The sequence below is a fragment of the Spermophilus citellus genome (assembly GCF_964194105.1).
Source record: "Spermophilus citellus genome assembly, chromosome: 3".
Lineage (NCBI taxonomy): Eukaryota > Metazoa > Chordata > Mammalia > Rodentia > Sciuridae > Spermophilus > Spermophilus citellus.
Genome location: NC_138184.1, coordinates 168,651,826 through 168,669,891, shown reverse-complemented (window position 1 = coordinate 168,669,891; position 18,066 = coordinate 168,651,826). Strand labels below are relative to the sequence as shown.

The following is an 18,066-nucleotide window of genomic DNA, read 5'->3' as shown; positions in this document are numbered from 1 at the left end:
AAAGAAAGATATCAATTAAAATTAAATTAAAGATAAATACTTTCTGAATTATTTGATGGGTCCTGGAGATGACATTTGCAGAGGAGCTTTGAAGGGGAATCTCAAGTTATAAAGCATGGGATTTTCTTCATTTAAACACTATTTGTGGTGCTGAACATAGCTGCTGTTCTTAGTGTCACTTTTTAAGAAAACAGCAATACAAGTGGTTCTAACAACATGGAGCCCTTCTGTACTGTTGGTGACATCGATTTTAAGTTGAATGTTAAGTGCTCACCGCTTCCCAGTTGGGTAGAATCTAGAGCAAGAGTGGCCATCCCAGGCACAGTAGGGGTCCCTTGCCAGACAGCAGTCAGCACAGGCTGTCCCATAAATGTGGCAGCGATGCAAGGACACTTGGGAAATCCCTTCATTGGAGCTCACGTACAACTGTTGCTGTAAGAGGAATGATGTTGATTTATTTCAGATGTGGAAGTTAGAAGACTTTCAGCAGGAATACATTATAATGTATGCCCAGAAACCCTTGCATTCATTTAGAAACAGACTAAAAATGAGAAGCAAAGCACAGAAGGATATAAGCCAAAATAAATAGAATTTTCTTATGTTAATATGCCTATAGCATTACCACTTTCCTGCTTAAAAAAGAAAAGCTCAGAGCACCATGTACAACGGTAATGTATTTTAGACATTGGGATTCATTGTTCACTCAGATGTGAGCTAATGTATTGTAGATTTAAATTACGGTGTTTTCTTTTCTCCGAATGCTCTCAGCAAAGCACAAGGAAGTATTCTCATTTTTCAAGTCTGGCAACACATTACTTCGAAAATTTTTAAATGTCGGGTTTAAAAGAAAGGGTACTTTAACAGAAAATAAAACAAAATAAAGGACATTTAAAGTTTAGAAGAAAAATAGCAGATAGTAAATATTAGATGAAATGAAGAAAAATGTCTTCGAAAGTACCATAGTACTCATTAAAACTATTTTAAAATTATTTGGGAGAATGTCAGCATTTACATTTAAACATATCTTAGACTTTCTGCATGACCCAGTAACCTACCTCACCTCAGGGAAGTTTGAATAAATATTTCATCCTCCCTCATTTGTGGGGTGTCAAGAGTGTACAACTCCAGTGCCTTTATCTGTGCATAAAAATGTTCTCAGAAGTCCATGGAAAGAGTCTCTAAGTGACACTCCTTCTTTTCCAAATGACAGATAGAATACAATTCAAGTCAGCACAGAATCTCTAAGCTGGAGCTTGAATAGATGTAGATGTGAGGGAGCATCTCCCATATATACATATACTTTTAAGAATTGAATGTATTGGTTGACCAGGCTCTAAAAGCTCTGTATGGCAGACTACCTGGGTCCCAATCTCAGCTCAGCCACAAACCCACTATGTAACTTTTCTGAATCTCAGTTTCCTTATTGTTGAAATTGGGGTAATCCAGTACTTGGCCCATAGTTTTTGTAAGAGATAAATGTTGTAGGGGCTCCCAACACATAAAATGTTTGGAACAGTTTTTGTCTTGTAAGTGTTCAATGAATGTTAATTAATTGTACTAGCAGGAAAATACAAATCAACAGACTACCCATCTATAAATTTTCAATTCTACTAAATCATTTAAATTATACCTCATTCTATTATATCTAATATAATTATTTTATTCAGATAGATTGATTTGTTTTGAAATTGTGCTAAAATTGATTGATTGCCATTTAAATGTTCAAATTACAAGAACATAACTGGATATTTTAACAGTAAACATCTGTCCAGGAACATTTGAAACAAATGTTTATTGAGTAAATTAATTATATAGTGAATGTATCAGCTTCATTAAAATGTTTAAAGCACACTAGTTTAGCTAAGAAAAGAATGCACATAGTTTCATCCTAGATAATTCACTTTTTATTAATCCAATTATTTTCTGTTATTTGAAGTACAAAAATAATTGAAAATAATGTCATAAAATGAATAATGAAATAGATTGACTATCAGGAAAGGTAGCAAAATCATGGTATTTAAACATATATAAAATGTCCTTCACATTTTCAGTCTTCTCACTTGAATAAATAATGCAGTAAGCTGTTATGCAAATGAATTCTAAAAAGTCAAATAAGCACCCCTGCATTGTATCTAACTGTTGTAATGAGATGTTTTCAACTATCTACAATATAAGACATTGGAAACCAATGTACTATGAGAACTACAAGTAAGTTGAAACCTGTAATTTTATGTAAGACTGAGAAGCCACACAAATGGTTTTGTATCCATTTTGAATTTTGCTTCTATATTTTCTCTTTGCATTAGATTGCTGTAAACAAAGGGCTTCCCTGCAGACTTCAAAGACAATTCTGACTTGGGATCAGCACTCTAGGACATTAGGCAAAATGACAAATGGCTTCTTGTTACTTGGGAAAATGTTTGCTATGCACCACACAAACATTTTTACAGATGAGATCTTTAGCTCCCTTGTACCTTATTTATTTTTTCTCATAAAGTTTAGTTAAGTGAAAAGAATGCAAGACTAACTATGCAATACTCCATCATCTCTAACAGACCAAATGTGGCAAAGACCACTAAAATTATGTAATCAGTTGTGCAAACACATAAAATCTTTATTCTGGATTCCAAGAAAAATAAGTCGCAGGCTTTGACAGATAGCATTTGCTGAGGACCCACATTATTTTGGACAATTTATATAAATCAAATCCTTCGTGGAGTAAGGCATTACCTTACAGATGTAGAAACCTAGGATAGAGAAATTAAATGATTTGTCCAAAATTTACAGTCAGCTTGGGATTCCAAAGCATCACAACTCCACTCTGAAACTTATTCCATTCTGACTACACTATTCTGCCCCCTTAGAACTTTTACAATAACAACTTTGGGTGCTACACAGGTGTGTATTTTGTACATGTACACTACTATATGTTTGCCTCTGCAGGAAAAACCAAATTAATTAGAAGATTTCTGATAACCATAGTCAAACATTTCTTCCTATAATACTGAGACCTTAATTTTGAGACATTCAATTTTTTTAGACATGTATAAGCCCTAGGAAATAATATTTCCTTAAAAATAACCCTTAGAGAATGCACTGCACATTTCCAGCATGTGACAGGAGTACGCACTCAAAAGCAGATTGATTGCTCATTCCAAACCCCTGAGAATGCTGTGATATTATAGTAGCCCAAACATTATGCTAAGTTCTTCCTTCAAAAAGATTATTTTTTATTTTAGTTGGCTTTACACACTGTAATATTTGAGAATATAAGATATACAAAATGTTGGACTATCTTTCTGTATATATGTTCTGCTCTGATGAACTTTTATACAAAAATAAACAAATTCAATCTTACAATCACAGATTGTAAATTTCCATAAAAATAACCCTTTTAAATTCCACATCAAAATAAAGGTGATTTTATGATATACTTTAACTAGTATCATTTATTTTGTTAATAGTAAAACTAGTTTCTCAGGAATTATAAAACATATATTTCATAATGGCAAAACAGCTTAGTACACAAACAACACCAAACTGATTTAGTTTTTTACCTTTTTGGATGAGATTTTCATTGTTGTTATGGGAACATGATTCTAAAAGAATAGAAAACATCATGTTAGTTTCTCATGTGATCCTTAAAACACATTTATATTAAATTTTTCATAAATAAAAACTCAAAATCTCATTATTTTTCACTACATGTATATATTTTTCAATAAAGTACATTTCTCTTTTGGGACTAGAAATGGCCTTGTCATATAATACATGCCTAAATTGTAATAAAAATAGTAAAACATTATAACACATTTATAATTATAGGCATTAGAAAAAGTAAAAGTTTGAAAAACTTGAAGTAATCAAGAAAAGTGTATCTTGAAACATTGCATATGAATTGGATCTGGGTACATAGGTGGGGAGGCTGTGCACCTCATCTGACTTCTCCATAGTACCCTGCATAAGACACTATTGTTTACCTGCCAAGTTTTTTGGAAAGATGTATTAGGCTGAACCATACTAATTAATTCTCATTGTTGAAAACAAAGGAATGTTGTTAGCAAAGAGTTTCTTTTGGTAACTGTGAATGAGTGAAAGAATGTAAGAATTTTCTGAAATAGTAAGTCTTTTGAAAGTCACTCTATTCATAACTTTACTTAATAAACATTATTAGTCCTTTTAAACTTAAAGTTAAATTTCTCATAACCTGATGGAGATCTTAAAGATTTATTTGGGTAATTTAAATGGTTGCAAACTCTCAAAATATAAAGTAACCCAAATTTTTGTGCTTCCTGAAGTTACAAGTATTTACAAACACTTAGAAAAAGTAATAGTGACATCTTTAACTCTCAATTGCATTAATCTTTGATTGTCCTTTATAAACACACACACACACACACACACACACACACACACACCACAAAGGGTTGCTGCTTATAGCCATGTAGGCAACTACTAATAGTCATACCTTAAACTTAAGCTTAGGGAACCCAAACTGATTTTCAGAAAATACGGAGAAGATTAAATTAAAAAACGTATTAAAATAAGTTGGCCCTAATCTCCATCACGTGGGGGCAGGCCCCAAATTCCTTAATAAGACACCTATAGCACAAGAGTTAAAACAAATGAGACGAATTCAAACTAAAAAGTTTTTTCTCAGCAAGAGAAATAATATGTGTGGTAAATAGGGAGCCTACATCCTGGGAACAAATTTTTACCCCTCATACATCAGATAGAGCTCTAATGTCTAGAGTATACAAAGAACTCAAAAAGTTAAACAACAACAACAACAAAAAAAATAAATAACCCAATCAACAAATGAGCCAAGGACCTGAACAGACACTTCTCAGAAGAGGATATACAATCAATCAACAAATATATGAAAAAAATGCTCACCATCTCTAGCAATCAGAGAAATGCAAATCAAAACTCCTCTAAGATACCATCTCACTCCACTAAGAATGGCAGCTATTATGAAGTCAAACAACAAGTGCTGGTGAGGATGTGGGGAAAAGGTACACTCATACATTGCTGGTGGGACTGCAAATTGGTGCAGCCTATTTGGAAAGCAGTGTGGAGATTCCTTGGAAAGCTGGGAATGGAACCACCATTTGACCCAGCTATTCCCCTTCTCGGACTATACTCAAAAGACCTAAAAAGAGCATACTACAGGGACACAGCCACATCAATGTTTATAGCAGCACAATTCACAATAGCTAGACTGTGGAACAAACCTAGATGCCCTTCAATAGATGAATGGATTAAAAAATGTGGCATTTATACACAATGGGATATTACTCAGCACTAAAAAATAACAAGATCATGGCATTTGCAGGGAAATGGATGGCATTAGAGCAGATTATGCTAAGTGAAGTTAGCCAATTCCTAAAAAACAAATGCCGAATGTCTTCTCTGATAAGGGGGGTGACTCAAAATGGGATAGGGAGGAAGAGCATGAGAAGAAGATTACCACTAAATAGGGAAGAGAAGTAGGAGGGAAAAGGAGGGAGAAGGGGAATTGCACAGAAGATGGAAAGAGACCCTCATGGTTATACAGAATACATGTATGATGTTGTGAGGGAAAAAAAAAAGAAGTGTGTCACATTAGATTGGGTAGAGAGAAGTGATGGGAGGGGAAGTGGGGATATGAAGGGCAGCAGAATAAAATAGACATTATTATTGTTGTATGTATATATGTGACTGTATGCCCAATGTGATTCTGCAACCTGTACATTCAGAAAAATGAGAAATTATACTCACATAACAGACCATAAGTACTTCTCACTTGATAGAATCACTCATATTTCTTTAAGACTTCTCCATACAGATATGTTTGGTTTGTGTTAAACTCAATTAACATTTACTGATTAAATCCAAGATATTTCAGTATTTTAAATTAAGTGCTACAATATGGCATCTATGATATCTTCAGAAAACTCCAGAGTAGGGTACATTATATTATATTGGCTAGTCAAGTTGTCTCTACTGCATTGTATGAGACAAAAAGACAAAACTGTCTACATAATGCAACTTGGGTTAATCTAGTGAAACAATCAATTTGGAAAAACTGAACAGATACAGGTGATATTATTTTATGAGTACAATTTTAATATAGTTACATGAAGAACCCAATGCCAAAGAGCCGGGCATTAAACTCTAAATTTCATAACATGCCGAGAAATCTGGCAGAGTTTCTCACATCTTCATTTCACTTGATTCTTTTTTTTTTAATTTCTTTATTTTAAAAATTTATTAGCAAAACCTAACATTAGCAAAATCTAAGCATTATATCTTAACCATTTATATACTCACAATTCAGCATTTTTAGTGACCATGGGCATGTATACCAATGAGTCATGACTTTCTAAAACTCACTCAACCCAGCCAAGCAATTCATTAGATTAGGAATATTTTGCTTCTGGGATTTCTGAAGGGCTGCTTCTACTCAGTCATAAGTTGACTGTGATCTTTTTGATTTCCTGAGCCCTTGTTTCTTAGTTGGTTTAGCTGAAATAAAGGTCTGCAGCAGGATTGAATCCACTCCGCAGTTGCTTTGCTATTCTAATGAATCCTTCTTCTCTTATTTTCCCACCTTTCCAAATGTAGATAAGAAAGACCACTTTAACTTCAATGACTGATACCATAAGGAGAAAAAGGGCTAGCCAGGTCCAAAGATAAATAAAGAACAGAACAGGGTCCTCTCCCCCAACCAGGTGAGATCTTAAGGAACTATACTTCCCCCTGTGTACCTTTCCTTTTTTTTTTTTTTTTGTCTTGTTATTCTTCTACTTTTTTAAAAATCCCAAATTCAAGGAAAACTAGAATAAAACAATAAAATCTCAAATTCAGATGATAGAACATAAAGTATTAAGAGGCAAAGTACAACAATTTTTTAAAAAGAATGACATTTGAATTAAAAGCAATAAAACAAGAGAAAAAGCAGTTTTTCTTGAACTTACTGGTCACAAAAATATGAGAAAGTTTATCTAACGATCAATAATGTGAAGGCATTTGTGTTTCAGTGGCTTGTGAAGAAAATGATAAAAGCTCTTTCATGGCCAAGTCTTGTAGACCTTGACCACAAGAACTCATTTTTTAAAAATAATGATGACCAAAATTCTTCAAGTTGTGATGACAGCTGGGAGAAAAAAAAAAAAGCAATCCTTCTATGTTAAGATAACTTGAAGTGTAAGAAAATACTTCACAAAAATATTTGTTCTATATTTCTCATTTTATCTGATGTTTTCCTACCCTGAAAAATTTATGACATTCATTTATTTGATCTTTTATCGAGCATTTTTTTCCTCTCAAGTGGCTGTAAGATTAAAGAATTGCATTTTTCTTGCATGTTCTGAGATTAACAGAAGTGATGATCAGACCTTAAAGACTTCCAGCTCCTCCAGAATGAGCTCGCCACTGGTGGAGGTGTTATTGGGAAGGACCACCACCTTCTGTACAGTCCCCCGATCTAAATTAAAAACAGAAAAATATGACATGTTATAATGTTTTTTTTTTTAGGGGAAAGAAAGGCATTTAGACATAAGACTACTGGCTTAGAACTTGTTATTTATGTACTTGGTCATCAAAAATATATTGAAGGTTGAGCAACTACATGGAATTTATTCCAAATCTCATATAGATAAATTGAGATTATATAACATTCAAAAGGAACTAGTATGAACATGTTATATCCTGCACATAATTGGGTATAGGCAAAACTATGACAGAAGGAAAGAATGTCCAAATGACTGTAATCTACAGTTCTAAACAAACTATATATTCTTGAAACATAATGTATAACTTTAAGTTTGGTCCTTAAGAATATTACTTGCTTCTCCAAAGTACCCTTGTAAATTGATCCTAAAGCCATTTTGTTAGTAAGGGCACATAATGATTTCATTAACTGAAGAAAGATTTCTGTAAACAAACACTTACATTAATTATTTAATAACTTACTAGTACTGGAAAATTGACATTTGATCTGTAGCTGTGAATGTTTAGACATAATAAAAAGTTTCGCTCACGTTTCAAACTAAGGTTCTAAATAGAAATGTAACTACAGCTTTATTCAGGTGTGAATACCTACATATAGGATAATCATACTGTTTCCACAAATTCACTTATCTTTTGGAAAAAAATTTTCCATGTTTTAAAATGCGGGTGAAATTGTGAAACTAGATGGGCAAAACAAACTAAAGCAAACACAAAATTTACTCACATTTCCTAGAGACTGACAAAAACACTGATGCCTAAATAAGTGTAATGGGTACAGAAAATGTTACTTAGATCAAAATTTACAATTGAGATAATTTCATATAGTCACATAAACATTTTACACACCTACTATTATGGTACACTTCCAAGCACGTGAATTTAGTTCTATAAAAACCTGTTTGTGATTTAGTCATGTGAGATTAAAGTTGTGAGTAATATGGTGAAGTAAAAATATATTTCCATTAAAACTATTAATGAGCTGCATCATAAACATGAAGTTATTACTCTTTCAAATTATCACTGTGAATCCATGACTTATAGATAGGTATTATTATCAACAGATAATGCAGCACTTTTTAATTCTGTTAAAAATATTGATAAGAGTTGAACTAAATAATATAGTACTTTATAACTAAGAATCATTTAGTGATTAATACTACAAATCTCAAATCTCCCATCTCAGATTGGCTTCTAGTCCACAGGCAAGAGTCACCCTGACACAAAAGATCCCATTTTATGTTTACAGTCTATTCTTTACGAACTTTATTGAAAGACTAAAAAAAAAATCTTAATATAAAACTCAAGATTAAAATGGTGGAAACAGCTGGGTGTGGTGGTGCACGCCTTTAATCCCAGTGGCTTGGGAGACTGAAGCAGGAGTTCAAACCCAGCCTCAGCAACAGTGAGGTGCTAAGCAACTCAGTGAGACCCTGCTTCTAAATAAAATAAAAATAGGGCTAAGGATGTGGCTCAGTGGCTGAGTGCCCCTGATTTCAATCCCCCCCCCACAAATAAAAAATAAATAAAATGGTGGAAACTAAAAATATAAAAACTTACTAAACTACAAGATTACACAGAAAAATGTGAGACAGAAAGAGGTTGCCAGAATAATCTCTAAAACCTGTGAGGGTTCAGCTAATGAGTGCATGATCTTAGAAGTTTAAAAGCTCATTCTATAGTTTAAAATCCACTGTTTATACTAAAAAACATCACTTGCAAAGCTTTGAAGGCACCAGGAATAATTTAAAATCTCTGAAATTTCTGATTCATTGAGCAGCTGCCTTAGAATTGTCCCTGTCTTTTAGGAAGATAAGTAATGTATTGGAAGTGGGGAAGCACTTGGGGGTGCTGTGCAGAGATACATCACAACTGAAAATGGACTATAAACAATCCTTTACAATGAGCAGAGCAGACATTGAGGGGAATATAACATACCAAAAAAAGCAAAACAAAACAAAAACACTAATCAAAAAAAGAGATGGAATTGTGACAGCTACATCAAGATTTGTTTGCTATTGTGTGTGCGTGTATGCACATACAGCCCCCCCGTGGAATACTTCTTGAATGAATTATTGAGGATGGGGTACAATATCTTTGCTTCAGGTCATGTTATCATAAATATCACATTCTTTTAAAAAAGAGGAGTTTTAGGGTCTCTTGCTGCTGTTCATAAGGATTGCTACCATTCTCCATGACAGCAATGACTTCTTTCTTGGGTAGAGATTGAATAGAAGCTGGGTATAAGCATAGTTTCAAAGAAAATTGCCCAAAAGGTTATCCCAATTGCAATGGTTTTCAAAGATAGAACTACCAGCTCTGAAAAGAACTGAGTGATTATCTTGATTTGCCATTCCATAATATATACATATATCAAAACATCATACAAAACATCAAAAATATACACAGTTTTTACTTGTCAGTTAAAAAAAGAAAAAAAAAACAAACACTGAAAAAAAAAAAGAATTAGCAAATGCTAAATTTTGTTCACTTAATGTTTAACTTACTATGAGAATAAAATTTTATATGTCATCATTTTCTTCTGGAAGGAGTCACATTAAAGATACTATATTCATACCATTCATAAAATATTTTGCAAAGAAAAACTATAAAATGAGCTATTAAAAGATAATGAAAACCCTTTTTGACTCATTCACAATAAAAGGTAGAGAAGGTAGAATACCACTTTTATTTATTGCTTTTCTGTTATTTTTGAATAGTTTTTATGTTGCTTGTAATGATGAATTCCCTATATAGAAAATACTTTAATGACATCCTTAGGTTGTATTATTCACTACTAAAACATAAGTAGACTTGATTTATCATCCATCCATTTTTACTCACTGACTCAACAAGAAATTATTGAATGCCTTAAGTGAGTCAGATAGTATAGATGCAAAGATAAATAAGCATAGTACTCACAAGTTCACAGTCTAGAATTTATGGTTTTTTGAGTAGTAAGTGTGTTCCCATTAAAATGTTAGTCATTGTGAGATATGCATTCCAGAATGGCCATAAAACTCCCCATTACTTATGTCTACATAAAGCCATCTCTGTACCCTTTCGTTTGAAGATGATAATACAGTCATCAAATGTCTTCCTTCTAGGGGTGGTGAGAATGGTATTCCTTGGATGTCCTCATAACTATAAATCTTTTTTTATTGCTCTGTAGAATTGGGATATTGCTCTCATCCGCTTGGGAAAAGCACAGGACTACAATATAGTTACAATGAAGCAAAGTCCCTTTTTCCTGAAGCCTTGCTTGCCTTGTGTGTAAAATGTAGGTAATAACAAATATTTGTTATATGTGTTGCTAGAGCCTTCCCAGAATCATGTCTCCTTTTTTTGGCAACAACGCCTTGAGCTCCAGGAGACACACCCTTGCCTCTGGAATTCACACAGAATTAGGCATAGAAACAATTCAGGGGTATCTCTTTCTGGGAATTAGGTAAGTGGGAGTTTCTTTGTATGAGAGAGACTGAAAGCCCTGCACATCTGGAGGAAGTGAAGCCACACTTGCTACTACATGAAGAGATGCCATTTGAAAACTAGTGATGCAGAGGAAAGCAGAACTGAAAGAAGAAGAAATAATTTCTGACATCATTTTAGCACAAATTTAACTCAGTCTGGGGCTGCTTTCTGGGTGTCCCAAAGGGAAGAATTTTCAACTCATAAAATGTGTGTTCACTTTCATTTGAAGAAGTCCTAATTAAATGAATAATATACAGAAATTGCCTAAAATGTTAATGCTACGTATTGTACCCTCCACAAGTGCAAGTTATTTTTTTAGATCCAGTCTTCTGCTTACTAAGCTTTTGACATTGCCGGTGTCACTTTCTTTTACTAACCCTCAATTTCCTCATTTATAGTATACAGATAATAAATCCCTGAGTACATGAAAGCATTGATATGTGAGTAAGCAGAACGAATCCTAGAAGTGATCTGCATCATGTGCATTTTCCCACAAACATAGCATAGTAGACTTATCAATTTGCATTAGTGATTTTAAATGCATTTCCTTTCATTAAATATTTAGAGAAAATTCCCTGGACAAGCTTCTTTTCTGTCTTATTTATTTTATACTACCTAGGTTTTTTTTCTTTCCTTTTAATACAAGGGATTAGAGTAATAATCCTTACAACTTTTCTGTCTCCAAGAGATCAGCATGCATTTACAGCACAGTAGGTGTTGGCTGTCTCAAACAAATGATCAAACATAGCTCATTACTCAGCAGGTCATTTGAATAATCATTGTATATCTATCTCCTGGGATGCATTTAAACTACAGTCCTTGGAGGGTTACCCTGGAAACTGATGGACCAAACTGTGCTTGCCTTTGGATTTGGGAAAACACTGCCTCCTTAATCAGATCCAGTTTGTCCCTTTCTCAGATTGACTGACCTATCAAAGCTCTATAGTCCGGACTAGCCTCACAGGTGTATGCCCCGCACAGTCACAGAAGCTCCTGTGCTCAGAAGAGCTGCATGTTTGATTTAATGCACTTTTGCCTCCTTGAAAGTACTAGTACCTTTTTAACAAAGGACCCTGAATTTTCATTTTGCACCGCCCTAAAATTATGCAGCCAGATGTAATTCTAGGAGTTAGCAATTAATATTAATTTATACTAGGTGAGAAGCAGCCTTATTCACTTCAGTAAAGATGCCATACACTTCCTACTTTTTCTCTCTTTTCCATAGTGTCCCTAGATGCCATCCTAGGTAGCTAGCCCATTGTATGACTTTCAAATAGCAGTTTTATCAGATAATCAATTCTAGTATTTATTAATTAAACCAAGAATTGTAAAAGAAAATTCATACTTGTTAAATGCAACTCTTCCTTTATTATAATTTTATGGTATTTCAATTATTAAAATAAAGATTTTAAAGATTAAAAAAAGAGCTGACAAAATCTCTGGCGAATGAAAGCTCTTTAGGCATGAAGTATAACTAGATATATCTTACATAGTTAGCTTTTATGATAAGATTTAAACAAATGGCTGTTTTATTTTGTGTTAAAATATCCATTCTAAATAACTGTCATTTGCTTGACAGGTTACCATACTGCTGATACATTGCTTTAATAGTAATTTTTAAAATTTTAGAATAAAAGTGAATCTTTTTTTAGTAGTGTACAGAATCTACTTGTAAGAGGGGGTAATTCTATTCCTGTTGTCCTTGTTACAAAAGAAATGCATTCCTTTTTCTAAATGAGGCCATTTATTACCATTTCTTAACATTCAATAAGTTTCACACAGGGAGCCTTGAATAGGTAATTGAGGAGCTCTGATGCTGACACCTTTTACATCAGCCCTGGGGCAGTTAGAGCCCCAGCTGGTCACCAAAGGCATCCTAAGTGTCTCTATTTCAGGGGAGGTCCTCCAAAGGCAGGGCCAATAAAAGATATCTAATCAGCATCTTCCAAAGTGTATTGATGCTATAGTTTGTAGGGTCATACAAATTTGAAAATACTGGGTTCACATAAGTTCAATAGGCTTCTTTGCTGCAGAATCTTTTTAGAAAGGTTAAAATGCTTTTCTGCATTGTAAGGAAAATAAAGTATTCAGTGACTTTGAAGTTCGTTTGCTGATGCCATTAATTTCACTTAACTTTTTAGCACCTCAAGCCATGTTGAATTATACAAATAGTTTCTCCAAGTGTGGCTTTCACATTACCTCACTCAAAGTCACCTAGAGAGCTTACTAAAAATACAGATGCTGATTCCCATGGTAGATCACAGACTAGAATTTTTGGAAAAGTTGCATATTAATAAGCTTTACAGAAAAACATATGTCTGCTTAAATATTGAGAAATATATAATTATTTTAAACCTAGTTCTTGTTTAGGGGGGGTAGATATGTATATTTATCAAAGAGGAAGGTACCAAATTGGTATTTTTAATATAAATTTGTTAATTGTTATTTTCTTTTTTTTGTATAAATTTTGCTAATTGTTACAATTTCTAATGTATAAAGTAACTTATTTGCAATGTAATAAACACAATATAAAAATCAATGAAAATTATAATATAGTAGTTTCGGATATTTTGAAAACCAGAGTGTACATATTATACAAATAAATATACATATATGACTTATGAAATAACAAAAGGAATACTAAATCTGCAAACATTAAAATTAATGATAAACCCTATAGTTTGTTGACACTGATTTATGCAGTAAAGAGATTTCAATTTATTTCAACAGAAATATCATAAGGAAGTTGGGCATGATAACATATGCCTACAATCAATGTGACTCAGGAAACTGAGGCAGGAAGTCCACAAGTTGAAGACAGCTGCCGCAACCTAGTGAGGCCCTAAATAATATAGTGAGACCCTATCACAAAAAATCCCAAAATAAAAAATTTGAAAAAGGGCTGTGTTAGGGTCTGTAAACAAGTCAAGATGGTCCCTGGCATTTTGCCAGAGGGAGTGGTTTGTGAAGTAACACTGGCGAGCCATTAAGTGTGGATATTCCTTATTGGTTGACTGCTGTATCTAGTTTATGTTAATTAAGATAAGCTGTGTGGAATGTATATATACCCCTCCGGTCCTACAATAACGGGCTCCCACTCCTGCTGTATCAATCTACACAAGTTCCTTGTCACCCCCAGGTTATTTTGCTGCAGCCGGACTGCGGCAGGGCTGTGGATGTGGCTCAGTGGTAAAATGACTCTGGGTTTAATCCCCAGTACCAAAAAGGAAAAAAAGAAAAAAAAAAGAAAAAAGAAATATCATAAGGAAAGTCTTTCTAAAGGACAATATGGCCATTGACTTTGATGGAGTAATTGACACTAGAATACTTTCTTGTAGTAAGCAACTGTAACACTGCCCAAACTGAATGCAGCAATTCTTTTTAGATAATAGGTAGCAGGCAGTGCAAGACTAAAAGAAAGAGTACTTACAAGTTAATCCTCATGATCACTGACTTTCTGCCTGGGAATAATTCCAATAGAGGCTCAGAGAGCTAAGGTCTAAGTACAGCATGAAGGTCTCACTGAGTTCAGGAGGTAGATATGAAAATTTGGAGCAGCAGAAGGAAATGAATTCCATGGTATGAGACAGGGAGAGGGAGGGATTGCTGTCCTGCAGGGGATTTCAAAAATCCATATGGAAACATCCTATGAGTCTGTGGCTTATTTGGGGCAATATTTTTGCAGGCTGAGAGCACTAAGTGTTAACAGATTGTACCTGCTATGGGGTAAAGGGAAAAGATCAATTATATATTCAGCAGGTCTTCAGGGAAAGCAATGTGGGGTGAAGTTGGAGTTCTGGCCTCATTCAGATCCCATCAACACCCTGTTAGAACTTTGGCATCCAACTGATACAAGAAAGGATGAGTCTTTAAGCGTAAATGTCAAACGCTAGAGTAGGACCCAGTACAGGCCTGTCTTAATAGAACCTATAACCAAGATGTAAGAAAACATGGAAAGAAAGAATTTGTACTGGAATCCTGCAAAATTGGAGTGACTTTGAGCATATGCATTCTAATAAAGAGTGAAATGAGACCAAACTAGTTAACGGTGACCAGCTAATAAAGTGCTTGCTGTAATAAGAATTAGTACTATTCAGAAGAGGGAAACAGAATCCAAAGTCAAGGTTTTATCTATAATGTCCAGCATTCATTTAAAAAAAAAAGCATTATGCATAAAAAAGGAAGACGTGATCAAGCATCAAGAAAAATAAGGAAGACATTCCAGATTTTTGGTTTGGCAAAGCAGCTAAAGCTATTATAAGTATGATTAAATAATTAAAAGAAAATTGTTTAAAAACTAAAAGAAGTTATAATCTTAATGAGTTAACAGAAAGAAACTTAATTAAAAATAGAAATTTTAGAACCAAAAATACCCATGGTAACATATTAAAACTGTGAACTAAACAGTAAATTGGGAAATTGGAATTGAAAGGAAAAAATGTCAATGAAATCAATAAGACCTCATTTGACTGGAATAAGAAGGAAAAAAGATGAAGTGAACAGAGTCTTCTGGTCTGTGTGGTATCATCAAATAGCCTCACAGGTGTGTAGTTTGAGTTTCAAAGGAGATTAGGGAGAAATTGGGGAAGAAAAAGATTGAAAGAAATAATGATTGAAAACTTTCCTAATCTGATGAAAAAGATGCACTACAGAAGAATTTACTGAGAATAAAGTTGAGCAAATATAAAAAGAGCTAAACTTTGGCACAGTATATGTAAATTTATGAAAATAAAAAAAATAGGGAAAAAACTTGAAATCAATGAGAAAGAGTCAGAAAGAGAGGGGGTGGGAGATAGAAAGGAGAAAGATACTAGGTCATAGAAAGAAAGAACATAACTAGTGGTGACATTTTGTGAGAAAAAAATGAATGATGGTAGGTAGATGATAGTGAAATGATATTTTTTGAATGTTGAAAGAAAAAAGTAGACTCAGAATTCCATATCTATGGAAAATACTCTTTCTAAATGAAGGGGACAAAAATCATTTTTTTGATTAATAAAAGCTGTGAAAATGTGTTGCCTGTAGACCTCCCAAACTTGAAAGGGTGTCTTAGTCTGTAGCTAAATAGTAAAAAATGGAAACTCAGCTCTGTAAGAAGGAACAACAAGATCCAGATATGACCCTTTTCCAGTTTGGTTTGCAAATATGCATTTTTAAATTGCTGTAGACATTTCCCAGTATGATAAGAGCTGACATAAGGACAAAGCTGTCCTCTACTCCTTCCTACAGAGGACAGTGATTAATTCCAAAGAAAGAAGCTAGAGCCCTTATGAAATCACTTCTAAAACTCACCAAACCACTGTGTTTTTAAGTTTTGTAAACCAACAAATTTCCTTTTAATATAACAAACACACACACACAAAAAAACACTTCCAACAATCTTAAGTGACAGCAAAATAAAACTACCTCCCTGCAAAAACAGGCTGAGGTATTTGTGATATCTTGCAGAATATTTTTTTTAAAAAATCAGTATTTATAGTATAGTACCTGCATATTAATAGGAAATTGCTCTCTATTTTTAATGTGGGCACATTCAATATCTTTTATCCATAGATCTAAAACTCAAAAAAAAATTTTTTAATTAGTTTGGTTGGTGGCAAAACCTGTCCTGACTTGAACTAATTTGGTCATACATCCTGACCTATGCTGACTTTAAGCTATTTATGATCCTTATTTATTTCACTGGGTTTGAAGATGTTGCTGTTTCACTGTAGAAACAGCCCCACGGTACTGTGTGTTGTTAGGGGTGTGGTCCAAAGTTCTGAAAGGCATTTTGTAGAGGCACACATTACCTTTCTTATTCAAGAACTTTTAAATCCTGAAAAACATCTGGTTTCAAGTGAGGAAATGTAAACTACATTTGTTTTTCTTCCTCTTTTTAAGGAAAATCTACCATCTACCTTTTTATAATAAGTATATGCAACTCCAGCAAAATGAAAAATAACAATTAAATAGTTATAGTTCAATCTATAGACGGAAATCAAGTTCTTGTTTTTAAGAATGTAGCATATAAATCATCAAAAGCCAAGTTGCTTAAACTACTAATCCAGGACACCACAATTATATTTTCCTGACAGCACTTACATTGCAAGGGCTACTTCTAATTAGAACTGCTCCCCATGAGCTGAACTCCAGGTACGTGGGTGACCATGTATGGTAATGGTTCTTTTAGCAGTTTGCACTCAGGAACAGAACACTATTGCTCAACACCATCCAAGTAAAAATCAATTTCTACATTGCTGCTGAATAGGTATATGAGTGATATCCATATAGCCATTTCTCCTGTTTTTTGGAGATGCAAACGGTATAAACTTGATAACACTTGTGCCCTGTAATCTTTCTTCTTAACTGTATAAAATATGGATATTGTATTTGCCCTATATACCTGATAAGTCTGCTCAAGATTAAAGGAGAAAGCCTATGTGATCCTTCCTTAAAACTACAGAAAATGTAATTAATTTTAATCTGCATGGTATGAAATTGTATTTCTTTATTCCTGTTCTTTGCCTCTTACCATTTATTCTTCTTCTATATGAGTGCTGTACTTTAACTTATAATGTACAAACAAAAGAAATCCTTCAAAAATTACCCCAGATTGGTCTATGATCTGTCATTAAAGTTCTCTTTGTTTTCTTGCTTCCTCCCACCTTACCTCCTTTTCTCCCTTCCTCATTTCTCTCTCTCTCTTTTTTCTTTTTATGCTGTCAGGTTCTCTTAATAGAGTTTCTACTCAAATTTGGGCAACATTGTAAACTAATTACATGTAGAGTGCTCATTGCCTGTTTCCTCCTACAGGAACAGGAGCTGTATGAAAGGAGAGGCATTTATATGTTCTGCTCATTATTTATGTCTAGTAAATGGGGCATATGTTTTTTTTTGTTTTTTTGTTTTTTCTTGGTGAGTGGAGCCCTCTCTTCCTGAGCCGCTTTCCTGCACTACACTCTTTTGCCATGATTTTCCACCACACTTTGGGGTCCAGAGCAATGGAGTGGGTCATCTATGGACTGAAACCACTGAAACCATGAGCCCCAAAATACACTACCCTCCTCTAAAATTGCTCATGTCAGGTCTTCTGGTCACAGTAGTGAAAAAGTTGACTAATGG

General features: G+C 33.9%; 1 protein-coding gene across 1 annotated transcript in view; it reads right to left on the bottom strand.

The window, feature by feature from the left end:
• The window catches only part of SEMA3C (semaphorin 3C), a 157,586-nt gene that overhangs the window by 9,749 nt on the left and 129,771 nt on the right, over nt 1-18,066 (bottom strand). The window contains exons 13-15 of the mRNA XM_081284478.1: nt 7,380-7,468; nt 3,558-3,599; nt 275-432 (exon numbers count right to left, since the gene is read on the bottom strand). Of these exons, the coding sequence (XP_081140604.1) occupies nt 275-432; nt 3,558-3,599; nt 7,380-7,468 (289 nt within the window). The remainder of the gene's footprint in view (nt 1-274; nt 433-3,557; nt 3,600-7,379; nt 7,469-18,066) is intronic.